The sequence below is a fragment of the Dreissena polymorpha genome, chromosome 4, assembly GCF_020536995.1.
Source record: "Dreissena polymorpha isolate Duluth1 chromosome 4, UMN_Dpol_1.0, whole genome shotgun sequence".
Lineage (NCBI taxonomy): Eukaryota > Metazoa > Mollusca > Bivalvia > Myida > Dreissenidae > Dreissena > Dreissena polymorpha.
In genome coordinates, this window is record NC_068358.1 from 111,198,577 (window position 1) to 111,221,961 (window position 23,385).

General features: G+C 37.0%; 2 protein-coding genes and 1 long non-coding RNA gene across 4 annotated transcripts in view; all 3 read right to left on the minus strand.

Moving 5' to 3' along the window:
* LOC127879358 (upstream-binding protein 1-like) overlaps positions 1-13,272 on the minus strand; it is an 84,216-nt gene extending 70,944 nt beyond the window's left edge. Inside the window, exons 1-2 of one of the 2 annotated variants that reach the window (XM_052426133.1) lie at positions 13,139-13,272; positions 10,488-10,562 (exon numbers count right to left, since the gene is read on the minus strand). The gene's annotated coding sequence lies outside the window, so the exon portion shown is untranslated. The remainder of the gene's footprint in view (positions 1-10,487; positions 10,563-13,138) is intronic. The other variant, XM_052426134.1, reaches the window with a different exon arrangement.
* LOC127878700 (uncharacterized) lies at positions 993-21,426 on the minus strand. The gene is made up of 3 exons (XM_052425230.1): positions 17,442-21,426; positions 1,637-1,763; positions 993-1,065 (listed from the first exon to the last, which is right to left on the minus strand). The coding sequence occupies exons 1-3, from the start codon at positions 21,424-21,426 to the stop codon at positions 993-995; spliced, it is 4,185 nt and encodes a 1,394-aa protein (XP_052281190.1).
* A 1,106-nt stretch (positions 21,427-22,532) lies between these two features.
* Positions 22,533-23,032, minus strand: LOC127879367 (uncharacterized). The gene is made up of 2 exons (XR_008049034.1): positions 22,858-23,032; positions 22,533-22,589 (listed from the first exon to the last, which is right to left on the minus strand). It is a non-coding gene; the product is annotated as an uncharacterized LOC127879367 (long non-coding RNA).
* Positions 23,033-23,385: the final 353 nt, after the last annotated feature.

The following is a 23,385-nucleotide window of genomic DNA, read 5'->3' on the forward strand; positions in this document are numbered from 1 at the left end:
CATTATTACCAATCTACCTCGACGACCGTCATAATGTCACCTACCGCTATTATCATTACAATGGACATCCCTCTCCTTGAGATAGGAGCTTCTTTCGAGGTATATGAAGTATTCAATTTCGATATGCCCTATTCACCTGCTAACGAAACTATCAATGGCAATAAGATCCACTATAACATGTCCGCTAGATACGAACTGGAAACTAAGGGCTTCTTGATTGATCAAGCGCGAAATCACTACTGCCTATTGACAGATCATGAATTGAGCACTTGTCAAGCGCGACGTACATGTGACGTACAATCACCATTCTACTAAGTGGACATGTCTAAATTATGCGTTATAGCCATTATGATTAACAACACTCAGCACATAAAGGATTATTGCAAGGTGATCATACATCCTAACACCATCTTACCGGATGCCAAATATTTAGGATCTGGTAACTGGGCGATAGTCTCTAGACAAGACCTACGCCTTGTAACGATATGTCAAGACCATTCCCAAAATAAACTATCCGCTCGCGCCATCGCTCCCATAGACATTGTTAATGTACCCATGAACTGCCGCGCGTACAACGAACACTTTACATTACATGCTTGGTACATTAACTCCAGTCAAACACGCCTTCAAACCGACAAACTTAAATTACCTACCTTTAAGGGTTCTTCCATTTGGGAACCATTCCATGCCTCTCTCATTAACTTCACTAAAACTGAAATGCCTCATGAATTGTCAAACATCAGAGAAATACCTATGGAAGCTTTAATAACAAAACTGCAGGATATCAGACAATTTAATGACATTGACGCGACATCCGATGACTTCCTATTATGGGGATACATTGTCATAGGCGTGGCGACCGCTCTGAGTTCTGGTGCAGCACTCCTCATTTACTGTAAATGTAAACGTATGACCCAATCTAAACGTCCCATAATTGCCCAATTTCGATCTGCCAACGATGATATGCGCCTGGGAGAAATCAGTCCCCCGGGTTATGCGGGCGTGGCCTCCTGCGACGTGGCGCACGAACCTCTCGTGCCTGAGGTCGGCAAGCCCTCAGCACCCCTACAACAACCGAGAACACTGTCATCCCTATACCCGTCTCTACGAGGGTGACAAACCCTTTCAGACGACGACATCAGGATGATCCTTGACGATAACAACTTGTCAACAACATCATTATCTAACATTTGATCCAAGTTGTGAACCATAAACAGCACCATGGGCTGTTTACTGGATATTATCTACTATCGTCAATAATGAACAGAACAATATACTTGAAAGGACTAAAATCTACGAACATTGTTTAGTGCACTACTACATCGATCGATATATCACCCGTATTCGTCTATTGTGACTGTATATATGTGTTGAACACTCGTATACTCTTCAAAGAACGTTTGGAATATGTGTTATTAAGATGTTGTCTATAGTTAACCAAGATGCATTGAACACTCGTATAATCTGCAACGAACGTTTGGAATATGTGTTATTACCATATTGTATATAATTTACCAAGACTAATGTCCACACCATGAACTGTATCTAACAATGATTTTTGATTCCACGAGTTATTCTACCGCAGAATCAAACCAACCACTACAAGAACTCTACCGGCCGCTGCCGCCCAATCTACCAGAAATCCATCATTCGCTGACACCAAACTCCACAAACTTTATCGTCCGCTGACACCCAGTCTACAGGAGCTCCATCGTCCAATATCACCCAGTCTACAAGACCTCCATCATCCGCTGACGCCAACTCTACAAGAACAACATTGTTCGCTGACGCCCAGCTACACTAACTTTATCGTCCGCTAACACAACCTACAAGAACTGTACTGTCCACTGACAAAACGGATATAAACATTTCCTTATTTTATAACTATATATTTTATTTATTAACCATGTACCTCGTTGACCTCTTTGTACACATTCCTTTTTTGGATTACTAATTCGATTTTCTTTCAATCATTTTTTCGATTCTACAAAGAATTTAATTTTCAATCGCCAATTTCCATTACTTTACCTCTTAAAGAAACTCAATTAGAAGAAATACATTATTTTATAACTACATTTGAAAGAATGGACACCCTTGAACAAGAACATAATGTTTCAATTTTTACTTATATGATGAGATCTGGCGAAATTCAAGTGGACACATTGATTTTCTTGATTACGTATTTCAACATACCTCTTCTTCACCAACAGATGCTCAACCATTTAACAAATGAAGAACACATTCTCAATTATCAAATTTGCAAAGCAATATTCACGTACTACGGCATAGACTCCAAAGAATCACTACAAACATTCCACCGATTAAAATATTCAACATCCATCCCAAACAAAATTCGCAACATGTCAATCACCACATTCGCTCAATCAGATAACACTCAATTGCACAACCGCATTCAACAATATTTCACTCAAGGCCACCAACGTCAAAGACGTTATCAATTTTCATCAAAACTTTTATGTAAATTCTGTTCACAACATAGCATAGCAGCAGTACAAACACCTTGCTGTAAACTTAAATATCATCCAACATGTGGCACACCATACAGAACTTTCAACAACACACATGTATGTACATTTTGTTTTACACAGTTGACATTACCAGATATAGCCCTCATTCATGCATCACATTAGTTACCACACATACAGAGATACAGACAAATACTACTAGAAAACAAACGACGTAAACTTGGTAATAGACATTAAAAAAATTTAAAAAAAAATAAAATAAAATAAAAATCCAATCTATTTACTCATGATTATATTGTATTCACTCAGTTACAGTACTGTCACAACTCATATTTCGTATGTTTATATAGTGCAATACATGTCATGTTACTTCTCGAACCTCTTAATATGTTCAATCATTACATCATAACAGGAAATATTATCGGAATCTTGTTGGTTCAGAGTAATACAATGTCTTATCTTCGTACAGATCTCATGAAATTTTTGATTTTGATTTAAATTTTTGACATGATCATAATTTTTTCATATCATGAAATAAGAAAAAATTCATTTGAAAGAGAGAGTTGTGTAACGTAATGTACATTATAATTGTACATTATAATATATAAAGGGACATATAAATGAACGTAATATATATATATATATAATAACAGAATTTATCTCATTGTACATTATTGTGTTGTTGTTGTTGTGTTATTGTTGTATAAGCAAACTAATTTAGGAAATAGAATCTTCGGGTAGGACGTAATGAAATTTGAAAAATTGATTATGTAGGTATAGTTTCATTTCTCCAATGTAATTCAATTATCGGGAATATAGGTTGATTTGTCTATAGCCCTTCATTAACAATTCGGCTAGTACATAACAAACCCCAATTCAGATATGGTATATAATGAAATTTAAATAATGGAAATATCCAATTTCCCAATGTACATAACAAATGCAAGTTCGGATTGAATGTATATCTTAAGGGTATCGGGGTTTACGTAATTGATTATAGGAGCGTTAGGTTTCACACTACTAATGTGGTTTGTCCATAAGAGAACACCTGGTTATATGATCAAGTATGTTAATGAAATAAGGTCTCCTATTCACAATGGTTATTATCCACACATGTTCATCACGAACGTATTGGTCAAACGTGATAATTGTATATTGCACTTTTCTACTGTAACATGTGGTACAGGCATGAGCGGTCCATCCAATCAACAAGGGTTATTTGAAGGGGTGGGTTTAGAAAATCGTCCGAAGAGAAGAGTCAACCAACCAAAAATGGAATAAGAGATATCTTAATTTTATGATTATTTTGATGAGAATAAAATGCTGTGTGTTTGTTGTAAGAATTATTCTGCACCTCAGATCTATAGAACACTTTGTTAGTCAAATAGTTACGAATCACTTGGTATTGTATTCTACTTAAGAAAAAGAATAAATAGCACATAGAAATTATTTAGAGACTTGTCTTCTTTAATAGAATAGTGTAATAACAGTGACTACGGGACAAAATTGATTGAAACTTTCAGTAAACAACTGTCAACTTAGTCTGCCATGTTTGTTTAAATCAACAATGTACATGCAGTTACAAATTCATTAAAATTATTTTTTCAAAGAGATGTCATGCTTGATTTCTGATCACATATGTTGTTAAAATAAATTTAATAACTATTTTCAGTAAAAAGAGCAAAATTTAAGAGTTTTTTAATTATCCCCACGCTTTTCGGGGAGAAAAAGTGGGGATTATGTGGTTATCTCTGCAGTATGTTTGTCCGTCCGTTGATCCTGGCCACTATCTCCTCCTACACTATTAGCACTAAAACCTTGAAACTTACACACATGGTAGCTATGAGCATATGTGCAACAGTGACGGCGACGGAATTTTGATTTGACTCCTAGGTCAAAAGTTATGGGGGTTGTGGTGAAGCCGTGTCTGAGATTTTCCTGCGACCGCGATTCGAAAAAGGCCCATAACTTCTGTGTCCCTTCAGATATTGCTTTCATATTTGGTATGCATGTGTATCTAGACAACACCTTTCCATTGGCATAAAATTTTTGACCACTGTGACCTTGACCTTGAACTTGAGGTCAGTGTTCAGGTTTCGAAATCTGCGACCGTGACTCAAAAAAGGCTCTTACCTACTGTGTCCCATCAGATGTTGCTTTCATATTTGGTATGCATGTGTATCTAGACAACACCTTTCCATTCGCATAACATTTTTGACCCCTGTGACCGTGACCTTGAACTTGAGGTCAGAGTTCAGTAAATAACTTCTGCACCAAAGTGTAGGAAACAGACAGAATTCAGTGATTTTTCTTTGCTTTATATTTTACAGCCTGTTCTCTAATTATTATGGATTGGGAAAAATAGCGTGATACGGGCTTCCTGAAAAGGCCGGATCGCCGGTCTTGTCGGGCAAAATTCTTTACGGTCCGGCGAAGTTTTTAATATTGCCGGTCCTTGTGACAGGCAAAGAAATTTTGACTAAATACCGAAAAGTCTAATACTTGCCAAAAGAACGTAAACACCCCATTAGAAAACACCCTCTTTTCGTGAATTTCAAGCCTTTTTTGTAATTAAGAACACTAACGCCTCACTAGTTCTTAAGAGTGCTGTCCCTTTGTTGTTTTTTGAAAACGTCAATTTCATTGGTCCGACATATAACAAAGGTTGAAACAAAAAACTACACATGAAGACTCTGATTTTGATTCTGATGATGGTCTTGACTCATCAGGATGAAGGCAACACCAATCGTGTTATGTTATTTTGTTTTGAGTCTAACTACAATTTAAAGCTGTTGACCATCATACATTTTTATCACTAAAACACGCAAGTGTTTTGTTTTACTTTATCGAGTGTACTTATACACACTGACAGGCTGCACATTGCAATTAATATGAGTTAACTTAACTCTTCAGTTATAAACTCACGCTGTTCGGTCAGGTGAAATTTTATCTGGACAGGCTAACTTTTCCATCAGCCTGTCCGGTTGACAGGCACTTTTTGGGACTTTTCAGGAAGCCTGGTGATAAACAATTTAACTGTGACAAATGAACAAGAGCTGTCAGATGACAGCGCGCTCAACTATTCGAGTGCTTGACAGTATAACGTAAGCCATCACGGAGAGGGGGTATAATGTGGGTGTGTGGTCATTTAATAGATGATCTTTCAAAAATAAGGAAAAAAAAAATATTATTTTTTTTTGGGGGGGATTCTGCGGTGAGGCATGGGGGATGGTTTGGGTGGAGTGCATTGTGGTATGTCAGGTAAGTGTTGTTTTGTCAAAGTGTGAATCAAATGTGATCATAAATAATGAAGTTATGGCAATTTAAGCAAAATGTTCAATTATCTAAGTATAGAAGGGGCCCTAATTCTGTCAAAATGCTTGTTTATAGATTGAGATCATGTTGGTAAAGAAGTATGCAAAATATGAAAGCAATATGTCAAAGGACATAGAAAATATTTGAGGTGGTACGCAAACTTTAACATAGAATATGCATATTGATGAATCTAAGTATAAAATGGGAAATAATTCTGTCAAAATGCTTGATACAGTTGTCTGCTCTTGTTTATGGATTGGGGTCATGTTGGTAAAGAAGTATGCAAAATATAAAAGCAATATGTCAAAGGACATAGGAAATATTTGGGGTAGTACGCAAACTTTAACATTTGCACGCTAACGGGAACGCTAACGCCAATGCCGGCCAGAGTAGGATAGCTCCACTATATATATTTCATATATAATAGTCGACCTAAAAATTATTAACATGATTGTAAATAACACTATTTCAATTGTTTATAAAAGCATGTTTAACTGCATTTAAAATTAAATTAATTAAAAAGTGCCACGGCATTATATCGCTGCAGTGTACGACACTTAAAGGAGTACAGTAGTCCATTATGATAATTCTGTTTAAACACATCTACAAAAACAAAACAATCATAAATTATTTATTTTGGTTACCTGTTGCAGTGCATTTGTGTAGTAGGACAACTCTAAGACTCCGAATCAACCCAATTGTGATCATTTTTAAACTAGTTTTTGCCCCCTACGTTGTCATCCGCCATGATAAAATCGTGGCCAGTTACTTAAGAGACTGATAATGGCAACTGGGTATATTCCTTGTGGAAGTTGTGCTTTTCGTGTATAATATTGTTAAAAAAAAATTATGGCTCAAATCAACAGCACTCATGTATTTCATGTTTATCTTTTGTCTCAATAGAAAATGCATAAAATTATGCCGCACGTGCACAAAGGCACGTCATCCGCAAGGAAAGCGTGGGTTTTATTGATTTTTGCATAAACACTTTGTTGCCCAGAGATAATTGAGATATTTTAATTTTGGTTAAACATTTTGTAGTTGATTTTAATAAAATTTAATCACGAATAATTTTGAATTAACATTTCATCTAAATTAATTTCAATTCTTTATTGTTATGGTCTTTAAAATAAGCAATTATTGACACCTATATTGTACTGCAAAATAGTTAAACAGAAAATCCGGAAAAAAATGGAATTATACTGTTAGGTGTTGTGAAAACACGCTTAGACTACAGTTTTTCCACAAGCGATTAAAATGTGCGAAAGTAACTATTTGCCAATAATATGGTCAATAATTACCTGTAATACTTTGTTCTGAATCTCATTATTTGTTAAATTAATACATTGTAAAAAATATTATGGACACAATTTATATACCAATGAAAAATTAAAGGCTGTAACACACTTACGATGTGAAGTATTAACTATGACACTAAAATATTAGAATGCTTGCAGCTTCGATAATGGTTTTTAGTCTATTTGCTTTAGCAAATTTACTATTGTAAACCATAAAACGAAAAAGATGTCTTGTCGGTTGAGGGTAAAAATGCAATAAAATGCCCGTAGTGGTCTTTTCACCATTTTGGGAATGGGGCCGGGTCACAATGAATTGGGAAATTTCGCGGCGTTTTGACTAAAATTTCGAAATAAGTGTAGTTGCTATTTTGCAAAAAAATGCTTCGAATTGAGAAAAGAAGTGTAAGGTTGAACTTATATGGCTGGATGGGAGATGAACAAAATGTTGAATTTTTTTTAAACCTTCAATATTAAGAATATTTAGGTCCCATTTGGGTAAAACATATACGTTTTTTCATTGGGAATGGGCCCGAATACCGGACCCGATTTTGAACCAAAAACAAACACTAGCCTATTTTCTTATTCTGACAATTTTTCACTTAGGAACTTTTTTTTCGAAGATTTTTTTCTGAGAATGTGTCTACAACTATTTTTAGTGATTTTTTTTAAGACAATTTTAAGTGAATACAAGAGCTGTCATCATAGGATGACTTATGCCCACTATAAACGCTTGGTAGAAGTTATGAGCTTTTTTCGAAACCTTAACGCAGATTTTGAAACCTAAACGCGTACCCTAAGTTCAAGGTCAAGGTCACAGGGGTCAAAATTTGTATGCGTATGGAAAGGCCTTGTCCATATACACATGCATACCAAATATGAAGGTCATATCTCAAGGGACATAGAAGTAATGAGCGTTTTTCGAAACCTAAACGCAGATTTTGAAACCTAAACGTGGACCCTAAGTTCAAGGTCAAGATCACAGGGGTTAACATGTTTGTGCGTATGGAAAGGCCTTGTCCATATACACATGCATACCAAATATAAAGGTTATATCTCAAGGGACATAGAAGTTATGAGCATTTTTCGAAACCTAAACGCAAAGTGTGACGGTAAGACGGACAGAGAGACAGACGGACAGACAGACGGACAGTCCGATCACTATATGCCCCCTTTTCTTTGAAAGGGGGCATAAAAATACATACAGTATACATGTAATAAAACACGCCTTAAATTTTTACTCCCTGAAGTCTATTAGAACTCCTCAATTTCAAAAGTAGGGAGTCCAAAAGACTCCTTACTCAGGTTAGCTAGTGTCGTATACTGTGCTGTATAATAAAACTTAACAAGAGCTATCAGAAGACAGCATGCTCGACTTTTCGAGTGCTTGACAGTATAACGTAAGCTATCATGGGGAAATTCTTCATATTCAATAAGGTCAAGGTAATATAGTCATAATCCAACTGGAAGTGGACCATAATTGAAACATAATGATCGCTAATGTTTTAAAGAAGTGGGACATCATAGACGATTCTGAGTTCAGGTATATTTTCCACAATCTATTGAACATTTGTTAAGACATACAACAAACTAATAAGATTATATTTCAAGTTTGATAGCAATAGCTTGGGTGGGATGGTTGGACGGTCTTTCAAAAATAAAATAATAAAAATGTGTGGGGTTTTTTACCATGTTTCAAAAGAAAATAATTTCTTTGTGTGTTGGGGGGGGGGGGGGGTTGGAGATGGAGAACCATGTGGGGGCGTGATCATTTATTAGATGATTTTTCAAAAATAAGAAAAAAAAGCAGTGTTTGTTAAACACAATTCATCCTACTGCGCCGCTTTGAAGCCATATATTTGACCTTTGACCTTGAAGGATGACCTTAACCTTTCACCACTCAAAATGTGCAGTTCCATGAGATACGCATGCATTCCAAATACGGATTTGCTATCTTCAATATTGCACAATTTGACCTTTGACCTTGACCTTGAAGGATGACCTTGACCTTTCACCACTCAAAATGTACAGCTCCATGAGATACGCATGCATGCCAAATATCAAGTTGCTATCTTCAATTTGGCAAACTGTGACCTTTGACCTTGAAGGATGACCTTGAAGGATGACCTTGACTGTGTAACATAACAGCATATGCATATTCTTTATTCTTATAACATAAATATTATGTTATACAATATAACAATATAATAGAAATTTAATTACAGATAATATTTATTTGATAGGAATTTATAAGTAAATTTAATTATCATAATTGTATGTCAGAAATTATCAATGGATATTTTCACTGGGGGCTGACGAGGTCAAAGCGTAGTCCGTTTCGCTACGAAGTCGGGTGTATGTTTTACTACGAAAACATTGATTAAATACACATGACATCGAGAACGGATTAGTCGAAAATTGTGTTTAAACATGTAAGATTATGCTTTTCTAATAACAAAACACTGAATTTAAGCACAATGACATTTCATAGGGCTGTTACATCAAATTATAATCCAAGATGTGTCTGGTTTATGCGGTTAAACATGAAATATACCGCTGATTTATAAAACTGAAGTAAAGTTTCACTTTTAAAAAAAGCAATTAAGGTTTACAACTGTGTTTAAGTGACACAATTTTACAATTCCATATTGGTCTATGTATCGTTAAGCCACTGGTGTGTTTAGAAATGTGTAGGGTGACCCAGTTATCAGAAATAAAGGCTAAATATTATTATTAGGCATGATCATGTCTCTGACAGTATACGTATATGCCTCGCTACGACAACGCTTTAGCGTGTATGCGTTTCTCACAGAAGACGTATTGGTTATCTCTCAAAGGCAAAATAAAGAAGTGTTTTTTTAATACGGAGTCATGGAGTGGCTGGATGTTTCCTTTGAGGAAGAGGTAGTAACAACGGCACAACATAATCCGAAGCGCACAGTCGACATGGTAATGCACATTATGATATAATTGAATTCACGACTAGGCCAAAGGAAACGATTAAAATCGAAAATCCATATATAAGATGACAGTTGAGAGTCGAGAACCTAATGTCGTCGGTCTCAATAAAAATGACGCATCTTCACCTTGTGACAATCCCTTATACGTTCATTTTGATCGAGACCGACGATAGGTTTTCAGCATACGGTACTCTTTATCAAATAACATTCGATTCTCGTTATCCCCAACTCGCTTATTTCGAAACTCTGCTTATGTCAAAGTAAATCCCATGTCCCAACTTTGATCATTATTTATCTCATACGGATTTTGATTTTTACATTGAGCGCGTTCGGCATACTAACTCGAGCTAACACGAGTTAACCCGGGTAATGCTCGAGTATTACTCGTGTTACCCTGGTTATGGTGCGCGAGTCACTCGATTGTTACCCACCTCACGGAGCCGGGAAGCCGGGTAAGACTGTCCGAATATACTTCTTCTTCCAACAAGAAGCGGAAAATGGCTGACCTGGTTGACGAGAAAGGAAACAGGTAGATAAAATATGAAATAATGTTATTATTTGGATGAAAATCTAGCAAGCGTGACTTTACTTGATAAAAACTATTTATTTATCTTTCTACTGTCGGGGTTTGCGAGTGTAGTTTATGTATTATTCGGCCTAAAAAGAATCAACATGGGTGTACCATTGTGGGTGGGGTAATTTCCTACTCCTATAAATATGAGGTCGATTTACATCGTTTAACGTTATTTTGCAATAGCATCGTTCCGACTAGCTGAAATAATTCGCGTTCAGAATAAATCTGAAAATAAGCAAATTTGAACATTTTAGTACATGTTACCCAACATAAATGGGCCTAAAGTGAGTGGACACACGATTACACCGACGGCGGTTTTTAATTATCCTGGTATTTTCAAAATTGGCACCATGTTTGTAGGCTTGTTTGGTCGGTCCTTATTGACCTTACATGATTAAGAAATGTGAACTGGTCCCATGTGGGAACTTGAATGCTTGCCTAGGAATATACCATGTATTAATTGCAGATTGTGACAAGTGATTAATTTCTTGGATTAAAGATGGTCATTTTTTCGCGAAATTTTTTATCAACGTGTGTTTTGATATTGCATCACATTGCCAAAGAAGAAGATTATGCAAATAGTAAATGTGGAAATTAGGAGATTGACGAACGTGTTGGTTTATTACCATGCGATTCATTCACAATTCAAATACCCTGATACATGACCTTGTTCAAGTTATAATCAGGTTTATGTAATATTTTAAAGAGAGCCATGCCATGATTTGTATTCCATTTTTAAACTTATTAATGTAGACACATGCATCTCATATACGATTCTACTTCCTTATTAAACCCTGTTTCAACAGCTCCGTATTGTCTTAACTTGTATCATTACAAAATCACAAGCTTTCCTCCTGGAGCTACCGTGAAAGATCATATGAGCGCATCTCTTGGAAAATCGGGCTGAAGGAATGTGCTTAAAGTATCGCCCCCAGTTAATCATGTAACACATTTTCCGCTGTTATGAAAGTTGTCTTGTCAAAAAAGTATCATCTATAATAAAATCCAGTTTAGCAGAAAAGCATTTCCATGATTTGCGTTTGCGGACTCCATCTGATATTTTTGGCCAATATTTCACGCAATATGCTTTACTAGAAAGCCCGTTTTATTGAAATCCACTTTATCATAAATCAACTCTCGCGATACAATTCGTCGGAAAAAAGTTACGTCATATTCCATATCAGCCTCGATCTGTGAAAAGGCAGTCCACACAGGCTAATCAGTGACGACACTTTCCGCTTTTATGATTGTTTCCGTTTACAGAAAGTCTCTTCTGAGCAAAAATCCAGTTTAGGCTGAAAGTGCCGTCCCTGATAAGCCTGTGCGGAATGCACAGGCTAATATGGGACGACACTTTACGTACACGAATTAAACCTCTTTTTCACAGAGCATGGTCCATATTTATTTTCTTTTAAATCTACTGTGAAATCGGCCTGATCCAAAGGTTCATGATATAATTTTCCTGATAGGTAACTATGCGTTCATATCAGTCAATGTTTCGATGTACGAAATTTTACTCGAAAATAGCAAGAAAGTCTTCTTTTCCGGTAGACTTGATTAACATTATATCAAGGTGCAGTTCATTTTATTCACAAAAAGCAATACAAACAGTTATGGACTTTTTTCAAATATCATGTGCAATAGCTCATGCCGTCGTTATTTTCACGCCAAACTTTATAAAATATATTCGTTCTCTTTTAATCGTTTGCTGTATTCAGCAATAATTGTTGAGAAGTTGTTCCTATGATAAATAGAAAATTCTCGACGTTTTTTATTATTTTTTAAATCTCACATTATGACGCTATATTACAGGTTGGATCAGCAATAAAGGGTTAAGGCGTGGGAACACCGTGGTATCAATTTATGTCGAAACTGGCTGCAAAAAAGGGAATATGAAAATTACTTTATGTATAGTACCATCTTTGGCAATCTTCTTGTTGTACGAATTATGAAGTACCTTAGGTAAGAATGGCGACGGTTACTATCATTATGAAGCTTTTAACGGTTCGAAAGAACGAACAAATTGTCATCGATTTTGGAATTAGGACCTTATGAATCCTCCTTGAATCACTTAGTGCAGAACATATATCGATGCTTCGTGATTAAAATTCCTTTCTGATAGACGAATGAAATTCAAAACACAGCAAAACCATACCGTTGTGTGTACTGTACTGTACTCGCTATAATCGTTAAATTATAAACCACATGGATTCATAATATATAGGTAAACAACAATATCAGCTTTTATACTATTCATATAAAGCAAATTTAAAATCAGTATTATTTCATTGTATTACTTGGACAAATGCACCTTCCTAAAATTGCAGGTACTACAAGTTTGCATCGGCTACATAAATTATATTGCTGATTGTCTTGTAGTATACGCCCAAAGGGAGCTGATTTCAAAACAGGGTGGTCTTGTCTAATAAAGGAACATGTGTACGTCAATACGTGCATATAAACATTTCCGAACGAAGAAACGGTTGACATAAATTCGAAAACATTTACCTTAGTGGAATATTTCCAACACAACGTTTCAGTTAAAATGGCGAAGATGACCAGCTGATACCTGTGATGGACTCTGAACTGCTTATGGGGAGTATAAATATATAATCAGCACAGACCTGATTGTACGTTTCGGCCTATTTTATCAGTTTTCAAGATGAAACTCAGATTACACATTAAATTGAGTATTGAAGGATGTCGATTGAAATAAAGGGGAATGGCTATAGTGAACATTATATTAATACAAATGAACACTTAGTGGCCAAAACCATCACTCGTTGTGATCATCCTATATTTGCTTTGAATTGCCAATAGGCAAGTCAGTGCCCAAAAGTGTGATCAATAGAACAGATGGGTATTATGACGGGTCACTCATGAATATAATAGTGCATCAATAATCGATAAAAACAAACAAAAAGTCACATATGAGTTGAGATTTTGATATACAACCGATAGGAACATGATGATCAACAAGTTTATGTTTTACATTTATACATTGTATATATATCGATTGAGAGACGATATTGTTCGGGTACTTAAAGAAAAAGACAAACACACGTTTAATTATGTCGTAAACAGTTTACGAAATACAATAGCTCATTCTTAAACGGGGTTCGTTTAAGTAATTCTGATTAATACATGCGATATATCGCTGGGTCTACATTCATTTGTACAACATAGATTAAACTACAATGTGATAACGTTATCATCGCGACACCAGGTATAAGAGCTGCCTTCAAACACCGACAACTCTTAGGAGCTGGGTTCACAGCGTGCGAGACTTGGTCTAGTCCTAGTATCGGTTATCTTACGAAAAGTTTACATTACGACTGAATTATGTAGTTTATAAAAAAATGTTTAAGATATTGAAAGAAAATATCGTGAAAACTACCATTGGTATGAATTAAATAACTGAAATTGAGGAATCTATCATGTTGGTTTTATATACATATCTTTAGTTATAGAGTATTCTATTCAATGTATGGATTCACAATAAAAAATATTCTTCGTCAATAATATTTTCTCTAAGCAGAAGTAGCAATGGTTAGAGAAGTGCACCTGCGCCGATATGGGCCTCTGAACGTGACCACAGCTCGACGAAGGTTTCCTACTACAGGGGTTGAAGATTTATATGCCCACTTCTCTCTAATCTACAAACTGAGCTTGACATTAGGTATTTAACGGATGTACAGACCACTGGTTCAATTAAACATACGTATATTACCATCATATTATTATATTTTTAACAATAAAATGATTCATTTAAAGATTTTAACATACGTAACAAAGCCACTCCACTTTATCATAATGATTACCTAACACAACTGTGCCAACTTATGTTATTCCAAACCCGCGTTCGACCTTGATTTATGTTTACCAAAAAATACTTGTACCTTACGAATGTCAATAAACGACGTGTAGCCATGAATTATACAGCACGCTGACTTATTGCAATGAAATAACAGCAATAATAAGGACACGAGCACCTTTATTGAAAAAATGGCATCTTTCTCCGCTTGACCACCCTTCTCTCTCTTAAACCAGTAAACGGGCTCTTTTTAATGGCAAATTGCTTATTTCTGTTTTAGGTTTGAGATGACGATGTAATAAAACTGATTCAATATAATAATATAATAATGCTGACTGTGATGGGCCATAGTTCAGGAATTGGTGGAATCATACAAATTCAAAGAACAACGCCTTGCCAGTTAACCGTTTTAATCGTAGTAGACGTTACGACCAAAAAGTTGGTAAAAGACTGAAAATACACAGAAAACAGGTTTAGAATGACGTAGACTTATTAAAATACTTTTATGACTAGTGATATTACAATACAATATCTATTTTAACGTGTACCAGTTGTTTAAAGAACATATAAACCTAACACAAGTACGAATAGGTTTGAGTACGAATCTTGAAAATGGTAAATTTTACTATGAAATATTCAAGAAGAAACTCTGAACTTATGCAAAATGAACATTATTACCAATATGACTAAATTAACAATATAAACACAATATCCTTACACTGTGTGGACTAAAGAAAGCCATGAAATTACAAGAAAATAAATGTGCGGGATGCCCGACCAGACGTTTCCGGTTCAATACTAGGTTACATTATACTATTATTAAAGCATCGATACAAAAACCGACACGGCTCGGGGATGAATCGAAAACAGAAATAAATGGAACAGTCGTTCCAGAACACTCCCCGTCCGATGACAATAATTTGGAATCGCTATCAAAAATAAAACACGAAAAAATAAAATCCTGAATTTCACATAAAAATTATGGTACAACCTTTGGAATAAATACGGTAACAATTGACAATAGCAAATACGGTACTAACTGATAATAGTAAATATGGTATTGAGTTGAAACATCAAAAGAGAAAATTTTGATATGACCCAATTTACCTTTTGTTTACAAGAACAAATATGGTATTCACTTAAAATGGTAAATACGGTATCGAATTCTTTGAAAAATAAAAAAAACTAAACCATTGCTTAATGACAAATCAAAATTGTTTCTTCTTATAAGCAAAGTGATGACTATTTCTAACAACACTACACCAGACTAAATTACACAATTACAATTCTCAAAATATCCTGATGCCTTAGCTTTAATTGCTGTAAAGATGTATTCTTAATGTATCTTTGTATTATATACATTGAACTTCTTGTGCATAGAACATCATTATGCATAAAATGAAGAAAATTACATTCATCTTTAAAAACAGTTACAAAATGAAGACATATTTTGAAATGTGAAAAGGCATGAACCATAGATGCTTTCATTGTTACATCTGAAAAATAATCTTTCACCCTGAAGTGAGTAATCTTACATGAAAGTAGACATTTAGTATTAAAACTAACAAGTACATAACGCATTGAACTAGTGTATACTCAATACATAATAGCACAACCTTTCAAATGAAATGCATATGACCATTTTAAAGTATTCAATATCATATATAAGTCTTACATTAATACTGCATTTAACCAATGCCATTCAAAATTATCTTTAGCCAAGTAAAGATAATGTCTTTTAAGTCTTAAAACATTGTGAATAAAATTACACACATTCATTTACCCAAAACAATGAGCTATCAATTTCAAAAATTAATGGCACAATATCAAAGAAATGTTCAACATACATCTATGTACACACAATGACTGTGACACCATATCAATCTATAACAGCCTTTATAGATTTCAACAGTTATTCAATGAAAACACTAGTAAGTCACCATTTACTGTGTTTCTAATATCTCACAAGCAATACCATCTCAACAATGGGTCTTACAAGGAAACTCTGTTTTCCTTCGGCATTTATGATACACAATTCAACTTTGCGAATCTTTCCGTCTGTGCTTGGAAAGATTTTGTTCACCCGTCCCTTGGGCCAACAATTGCGGGGTACGTCGTAATCTCTCAGGAGGACTATGTCATTGACCTTTAAGGGACTTTGATCATGATGCCATTTAGGCCTTGTTTGCAGGGATTGGAGAAACTCTTTTCTCCACCTTAACCAAAATTGGTTTGCAAGATACTGGACCCTTTTCCATTGGTCTTTGTACAGGTCCTTAAGGGACATTTCATCAACTGGTTGTTGGTCAAGATCAAGTTTCATAGTGAGAAGTGCAGATGGACTCAAAACTTCAGGACACTCTGGGTCAGTGGATACAGGTACTATGGGGCGAGAATTGATTATTGCGCTAACCTCTGCCATAAGTGTGGCTAGGACATCATGGGTAAGGGTATGAGTGTTTGACAGCATGGATTCTAATAAGCGTCTGGAAACCCCTATCATTCTTTCCCATATACCCCCCATATGTGAACTGTGGGGGGAATTGAACACCCAAACACTATTTGTTTTTGCAATGAAGTCTTAAGTGTCTCCGTCTTCTACATTAATCACATCTACTCCAATGTGGTCTGTAGCACCTACAAAGTTTGTACCACGATCTGAACGATACATCTTAACTGGGCCTCGAATGGCGATCAAGCGTCTAAGAGCATTTATGAATGCTGATGATGACATTTCATCGACTACCTCTATGTGAACTGCACGTACAGAGAGACAAGTGAAAAGCACTGCCCAACGTTTAGCGCTCGCATGTGAGCTTCTAGTCTTACGCGATACAACTTGCCAAGGGCCAAAACAGTCTACACCTACATATGAAAAAGGTGCGTTTTGCTGTAACCTGTCTGAGGGTAAGTCGGACATCTTTTGTTTCTCAAAGCTACCCCTAAGCTTCTTACAAGTCACACAATTGAAAAGGAGAGAGGAAATGGCACGTTTACCTCCAACAATCCAATAACCTGCCTGCCTTACTGCACCTTCAGTGAATAAACGCCCTTGGTGCTGAACGGATTCATGGTAGTGACGTATGAGCAACTTAGTGACATGGTGTTTTGCGGCTAAGATTATGGGGTGTTTCTCTTCTATTGGAAAGTCACCCTGACGCAGGCGTCCACCAACTCGCAGCAATCCTACATCATCCAGAAATGGATCCAATGCAACCAGAGTACTACTACTACCTACAGGGCTCTGTGAGGAAAGAGCATCAACTTCTGCTTTGAAGCAATCATACTGAACTTCTCGGAGCACAACCTCAGTAGCTCTAGACTTACTCTCTGGGGAACTAGAGATGGAACATCTATGCCAACCTCTCTGACTACAACACTTCTTGAAAGACGAAACAACATGCACTAGAACACTTAGAGCAAGCAGTAATCTACTCCAAGATGAGAAGCGCTCAAAACGGTCTGTTTCCAAGCGAGCATTGCTACCAACAGACGTTTTCATGGTAACAACATATGTGCGAACTTCAAAATCTAATTGTGGGTTTAGAAGTGGAAAGAACTCATTCGACATTGGGGTTTCCTGAGTGCAAAGGAAAGTTGGACCTGACAACCACAAGCCATCCTGCAATTCTTTGGGACTGGCTCCTCTAGTACCGATGTCTGCAGGGTTTTTGTCTGTTGCTACATATCTCCATTGCTTTGGAGAACTTACACGTCTGATCTTTTGAACTCTATTACTGACGTAAGTATGGAACCTACGGGTTTGGTTTCCTATGTAACCTAGCACTACTCTGCTGTCTGTATAGAAATGAGTATCGGCGATATTGACACCAAGATTCTCAGAAACTAAAGTGTACAGCTCTGTGGCCAAAACAGCAGCGCAAAGTTCCAAACGAGGAATAGTATGACCTTTAGCTGGGGCGACCTTAGCTTTACCCATCACAAAACTGGCCTTTTTCTCACCAGCACTGGAACACCCTACCACATACACTACTGCTGCTATTGCCTTTTCTGACGAATCTGAGAATACATGAAGTTCAGGATTGGACATTTCTGAAAGTGACACATTGACCAGACTTCTACTGACTTTCACACACTCCAAATCTGCTAAACTGCCTAGCCAATTGTACCACTTGGCCTCAAATTCTGTGGTCAGAGGTAAATCCCATTCTATACCGCTAGCGATTACATCTCTTAAAATCAGCCTGCCATTGATCAAAATTGGCGACAAAAAGCCGATAGGATCAAACACACTATGAATGCTTGAAAGAAGGCCTCTCTTCGTGACGGGTCTATCTTGTATATGACAATCGAACAGGAAGTAGTCCTTATTCAAGTCCCACTGAAGTCCTAAACTACGCTGAGTAGGTAAACTCTCAAGATCAAAGTCCAGACGGCTCAAGTCTGTTGACAAATCTTCCCGAGACAACCCTTTCATAACGTCTGGGACGTTTGAAGATATCTTATGAAGCCGAATTCCCTTCCCTGCTAGTGAAGCTTGGGTACGTTCAATCAAACTCCTGGCTTCTGAAACCGTAGGACAAGAAGTAAGACCATCATCCACATAAAAGTCTCTCCGAACAAACTCTTTGACATCTTCGTCAGAATTCTCAACTGATTTCTGCAGACCATAATTTGCTATGGCTGGAGATGGGCTATTCCCAAACACGTGTTTACACATGCGATACTCAACTAGAGATTTTGAGGGGTCATTATCTTCATACCATAGAAACCGAAGGTAATCTCTGTCACACTCTTTGACACCGAAGCAGTAAAACATTTGCTCTACATCAACTGAAACTGCTACCTGTTCCCTACGAAACCTTAGTAAGACACCAAGCAGACTATTTGCTAGGTCTGGACCCTGGAGCAACACAGAATTGAGCGACACACCATTATACTGACAAGCTGAGTCGAAGACAACACGAATTTTATCAACCTTTTTGGGATGGTAGACTCCAAAGATAGGTAGGTACCAACACTCAGCATCATCTGCTAGCTTAGAAGCAAGTTCTGCATGACCACTAGAAAGCAGGTTACCCATAAAGTCTACAAAATGCTGTCTCTTAACAGGGTTCTTGTTCAGACTATTTTGGAGGGATTTGGCTCTTTGAAAAGCTTGGGCTTTATTGTTGGGAAGCTTGGGTCGTGGTGACTTAAATGGAAGTGGGGCGGACCATTTACTGTCGGAACCTAGTGTGAATTCACTGTCCATAATGGACAGAAACTCTCGGTCTTCAATGGACAATGACGCTTTCTCATCACGGACAGAAGATGCGAACACAAAATCATAAGTCATACAATCTAACTCATGAACATTGTTACATGGCATAAACAGTGAATATCTACCATTATCAATGATATACATGCTTGAACAGTTATTTTGATCAACATTGTCATTTTCACATTTTTCAGACACAACATATTTACTCGAACATGGTGGCAAGATAGAGGCTCTCCCATCACCTACAATGTAGGTTTTATTTACATTTACATTGTTTGTAATATGCGAACTACCGAGACAAGTCTCGCCCACAATAACCCAGCCCAATGGAAGTTTATGAGCATATGGCATATTTGATGCCCCAATCTTCTGATCCATCACATGGTGTGCTTCTATAAGGTCTCTTCCAATCAGAAGGTTGACACTACATGAGGGATCGACTGGTGGGATGTGTGGCGCTAGATCCTTCAGGTGGGAGTACGCCAGGGCGACTTCTGGCGTAGGAATCTCATCTCTGTTGTTAGGCACTTCACACTCGAGCATTGATGGCATATCATATGAAACACTATTTTCATTAACACTTGTTACAACTAGATCAGTGGCTTTTCTGCCATTTTTCACTTCAATGCCGTTACACGTATTAACTGAGTATTCAACAACATCACCCTTGACATTCAATTCATCGAAAAGTGTAGGTGAAGCCAACGATCTATTTGATTGATCATCGATCAATGCGTACGTTTGCATTTTCAGTCCTGTCTGTTTGCTAGAAACTTCCACCAAAACTATTTTAGCACACGACTTCCCGACAAAGCCAGGGGTACCGCAAACTTGAGTGCATGAACTGTTCACGGATGAAGAATTTGTTACACCTTGGGGAGCAGGTACTCTATTCCGCTGCTGAGGCTCCCCGCCATACTTTGACGACACTGCTGGAGTAAAGTGCATGGCCGTGTGGTGGTTGTTGCCACACTCACTGCATTTCAATTCTTTATGACATGAGCCATGGAAATCATCAAGACACTTGAAACACAGAAAGTTGTCTTTCAATAACTTCTTTCGATCAATGTAACTTTTCCTTTTAAAGTCCCTACATGACGCTAACATGTGAGAGTTGGAGTTGTGCAATGGACACTTGAATTTTGCTTGCCTACTTGGTGTGTAAGTACTTTGGTTTGTGTCCACATTCAGTTTGTTCACTCTGACACCCAGGGATCGCTTCTGGGCCTGAGGTGTGGCTATGCTAGTTGTCATTTCATACACAAAGCTAGGATCATTCTTCATCCTGCATTGCAAGTTCAGAAATTCCACAAAGAATGAAAATGGTGGGTACGGCACACTGTGTCTGATTTTGTACTCTGAAGCTTTAACCGTCCACCGCTCTTGTAGATGTATTGGAAGCTTGGCCACGATGGGAGAAACACCATACGACGTGTCATAGAAAGAAAACATGTCTTTGTACTTGGGGTTATCTTTCAGAAAGTTAATTTCTGACACACAATCATACAACTCATTAAGTGCTTTTGAATCTTTAGGATTAAGTCTAGGAAAAGCCTGCAGCCTTTGCCTTAAAGCAATTTCAACTCTTTCTGCTGCTCCATATCTCTCATCTAGACGATCCCAAATTCGTGATCTTGCAGATTCAGCACTGCCAGCACATGACGCGCGAATACTAGATGCCTGTCTGGAGGACTCTGGACCTAGCCACTTAATCATCAAGTCTAATTCCTCAAATGCTGTCACGTCAAGCTCACTCATTACAGTTCTGAAACTTGTCTTCCACATCAGATAGTTTTCACACTTTTCGTCATACCGGTATAACCTGTTCAGTAGAAGTTCCTTTTTAAGCAAGTATTTACTGAAGTCATTTATGCTTTCGACTAAGAGTGATGGTTGCTCTGTTGTAGGTGGTGGTGGTGCAAACTCAGGCGGAATAAGAAATGAACTATCATCATGGATTAAAGTTTGTTTTTCTGACTGTACATTTTGCACCTTTAAAATGTTTTGCTGTTCTGACACTTTAGAAGAATTTTCTAAAAAAGTTGCAACCTTTTCCTGAGATGATGGAGAATGACAGGAAAGTTTCGAAAGTACCGACTTATTACCAATATAATGCACACTTCCTTCGAAAGTTTCTGCCTTTACTATGGCTTCTTCTTCCTTCGTTTTCAGTAGCTGCAGCTCCGTTTGCAAATCCGCTTTCCTCCTTTCAGCAACAGCTCTTCTAATTGCCTCATTTTCTTCAAATTCAGCTTTCTCTCTCTTTAATTGAGCTTCCTTCTCAGCGAATAGCGCTTTCGTCTTAGCCGCCTCTGCTTCAGCCTGCAGCTTGACTGATATTACGGATGAATGAGCTGATATCCGAGAACTACCAGATGCAACTGAAGACACTTCTGTTTCATTATCCTCAATTTTTTGTATGGATTCATTAAGTTTACACAAGAATTCTTGTACATTAAATTCTATAGAAGAAATTTTCTTCTTGAGTGAAATGTTCTCAATGTTACTTTCTACTGTACATGTTCTTGACAAATAATTTGAAAAATCACTAGTAATTGCCTCTAATACTTTCTTCTTAGTTAGAAAGTCCCGTTCCACTGCTTTAAGACGTTTAACATCACCCTTCGGTATATCAATTAGAGTAATAGATTCAATTTCATCAAAAAGTGGATTAACAGTGTTTTTGAACTTTTGAACATTTTCTTCGTAAATTTCCATCGCTGGTTGTGTTAACTTTTTGATACTTGAACTAGTTCTTGTGGTCATATTTTATGGCGGTTGTATAGTTCTTATACTAGTTCTTTTACTGTGATGGGCCATAGTTCAGGAATTGGTGGAATCATACAAATTCAAAGAACAACGCCTTGCCAGTTAACCGTTTTAATCGTAGTAGACGTTACGACCAAAAAGTTGGTAAAAGACTGAAAATACACAGAAAACAGGTTTAGAATGACGTAGACTTATTAAAATACTTTTATGACTAGTGATATTACAATACAATATCTATTTTAACGTGTACCAGTTGTTTAAAGAACATATAAACCTAACACAAGTACGAATAGGTTTGAGTACGAATCTTGAAAATGGTAAATTTTACTATGAAATATTCAAGAAGAAACTCTGAACTTATGCAAAATGAACATTATTACCAATATGACTAAATTAACAATATAAACACAATATCCTTACACTGTGTGGACTAAAGAAAGCCATGAAATTACAAGAAAATAAAAGTGCGGGATGCCCGACCAGACGTTTCCGGTTCAATACTAGGTTACATTATACTATTATTAAAGCATCGATACAAAAACCGACACGGCTCGGGGATGAATCGAAAACAGAAATAAATGGAACAGTCGTTCCAGAACAATGACCATTGTCCGAGATGGGAAAATGTGGTATAACTCTTGTCCGAGATGGGAGAATGTGATATGACCCTTGTTCGAGATGAAAGCATGTGGTATCACCCTTGTACGGGATGGGATTATGTGGTGTGACACTTGCTCGAGATGGGAGCATGCGTTGTGACCTTTGTTCGAGATGGAAGCATGTGGAATAACATTTGTTCGAGATGGGAGCATGTGGTTTAACCCTTGTTCGAGATTTGAGCATTTGATATAACCCTTTTTCGAGAGGGGAGCATGTGGTAAAACCCTTGTTCGAGATGAGAGCATGTGGTATAGCCCATTTTCGAGATGGCATCATGTGGTTTAAACT

Coding starts and splice junctions, on each gene's coding strand:
- LOC127878700 (XM_052425230.1), bottom strand. CDS start 21,426: ATGAGTGAGCTTGACGTGACAGCATTTGAGGAATTAGACTTGATGATT. Junction 1,764..17,441: donor AGGTTATTGGATTGTTGGAG/GTAAACGTGCCA, acceptor TTGTTCTTGTAG/AGTTGGCGTCAGCGGATGAT. Junction 1,066..1,636: donor CAGCGAATGATGGATTTCTG/GTAGATTGGGCG, acceptor CGGTTGTTGTAG/GGGTGCTGAGGGCTTGCCGA.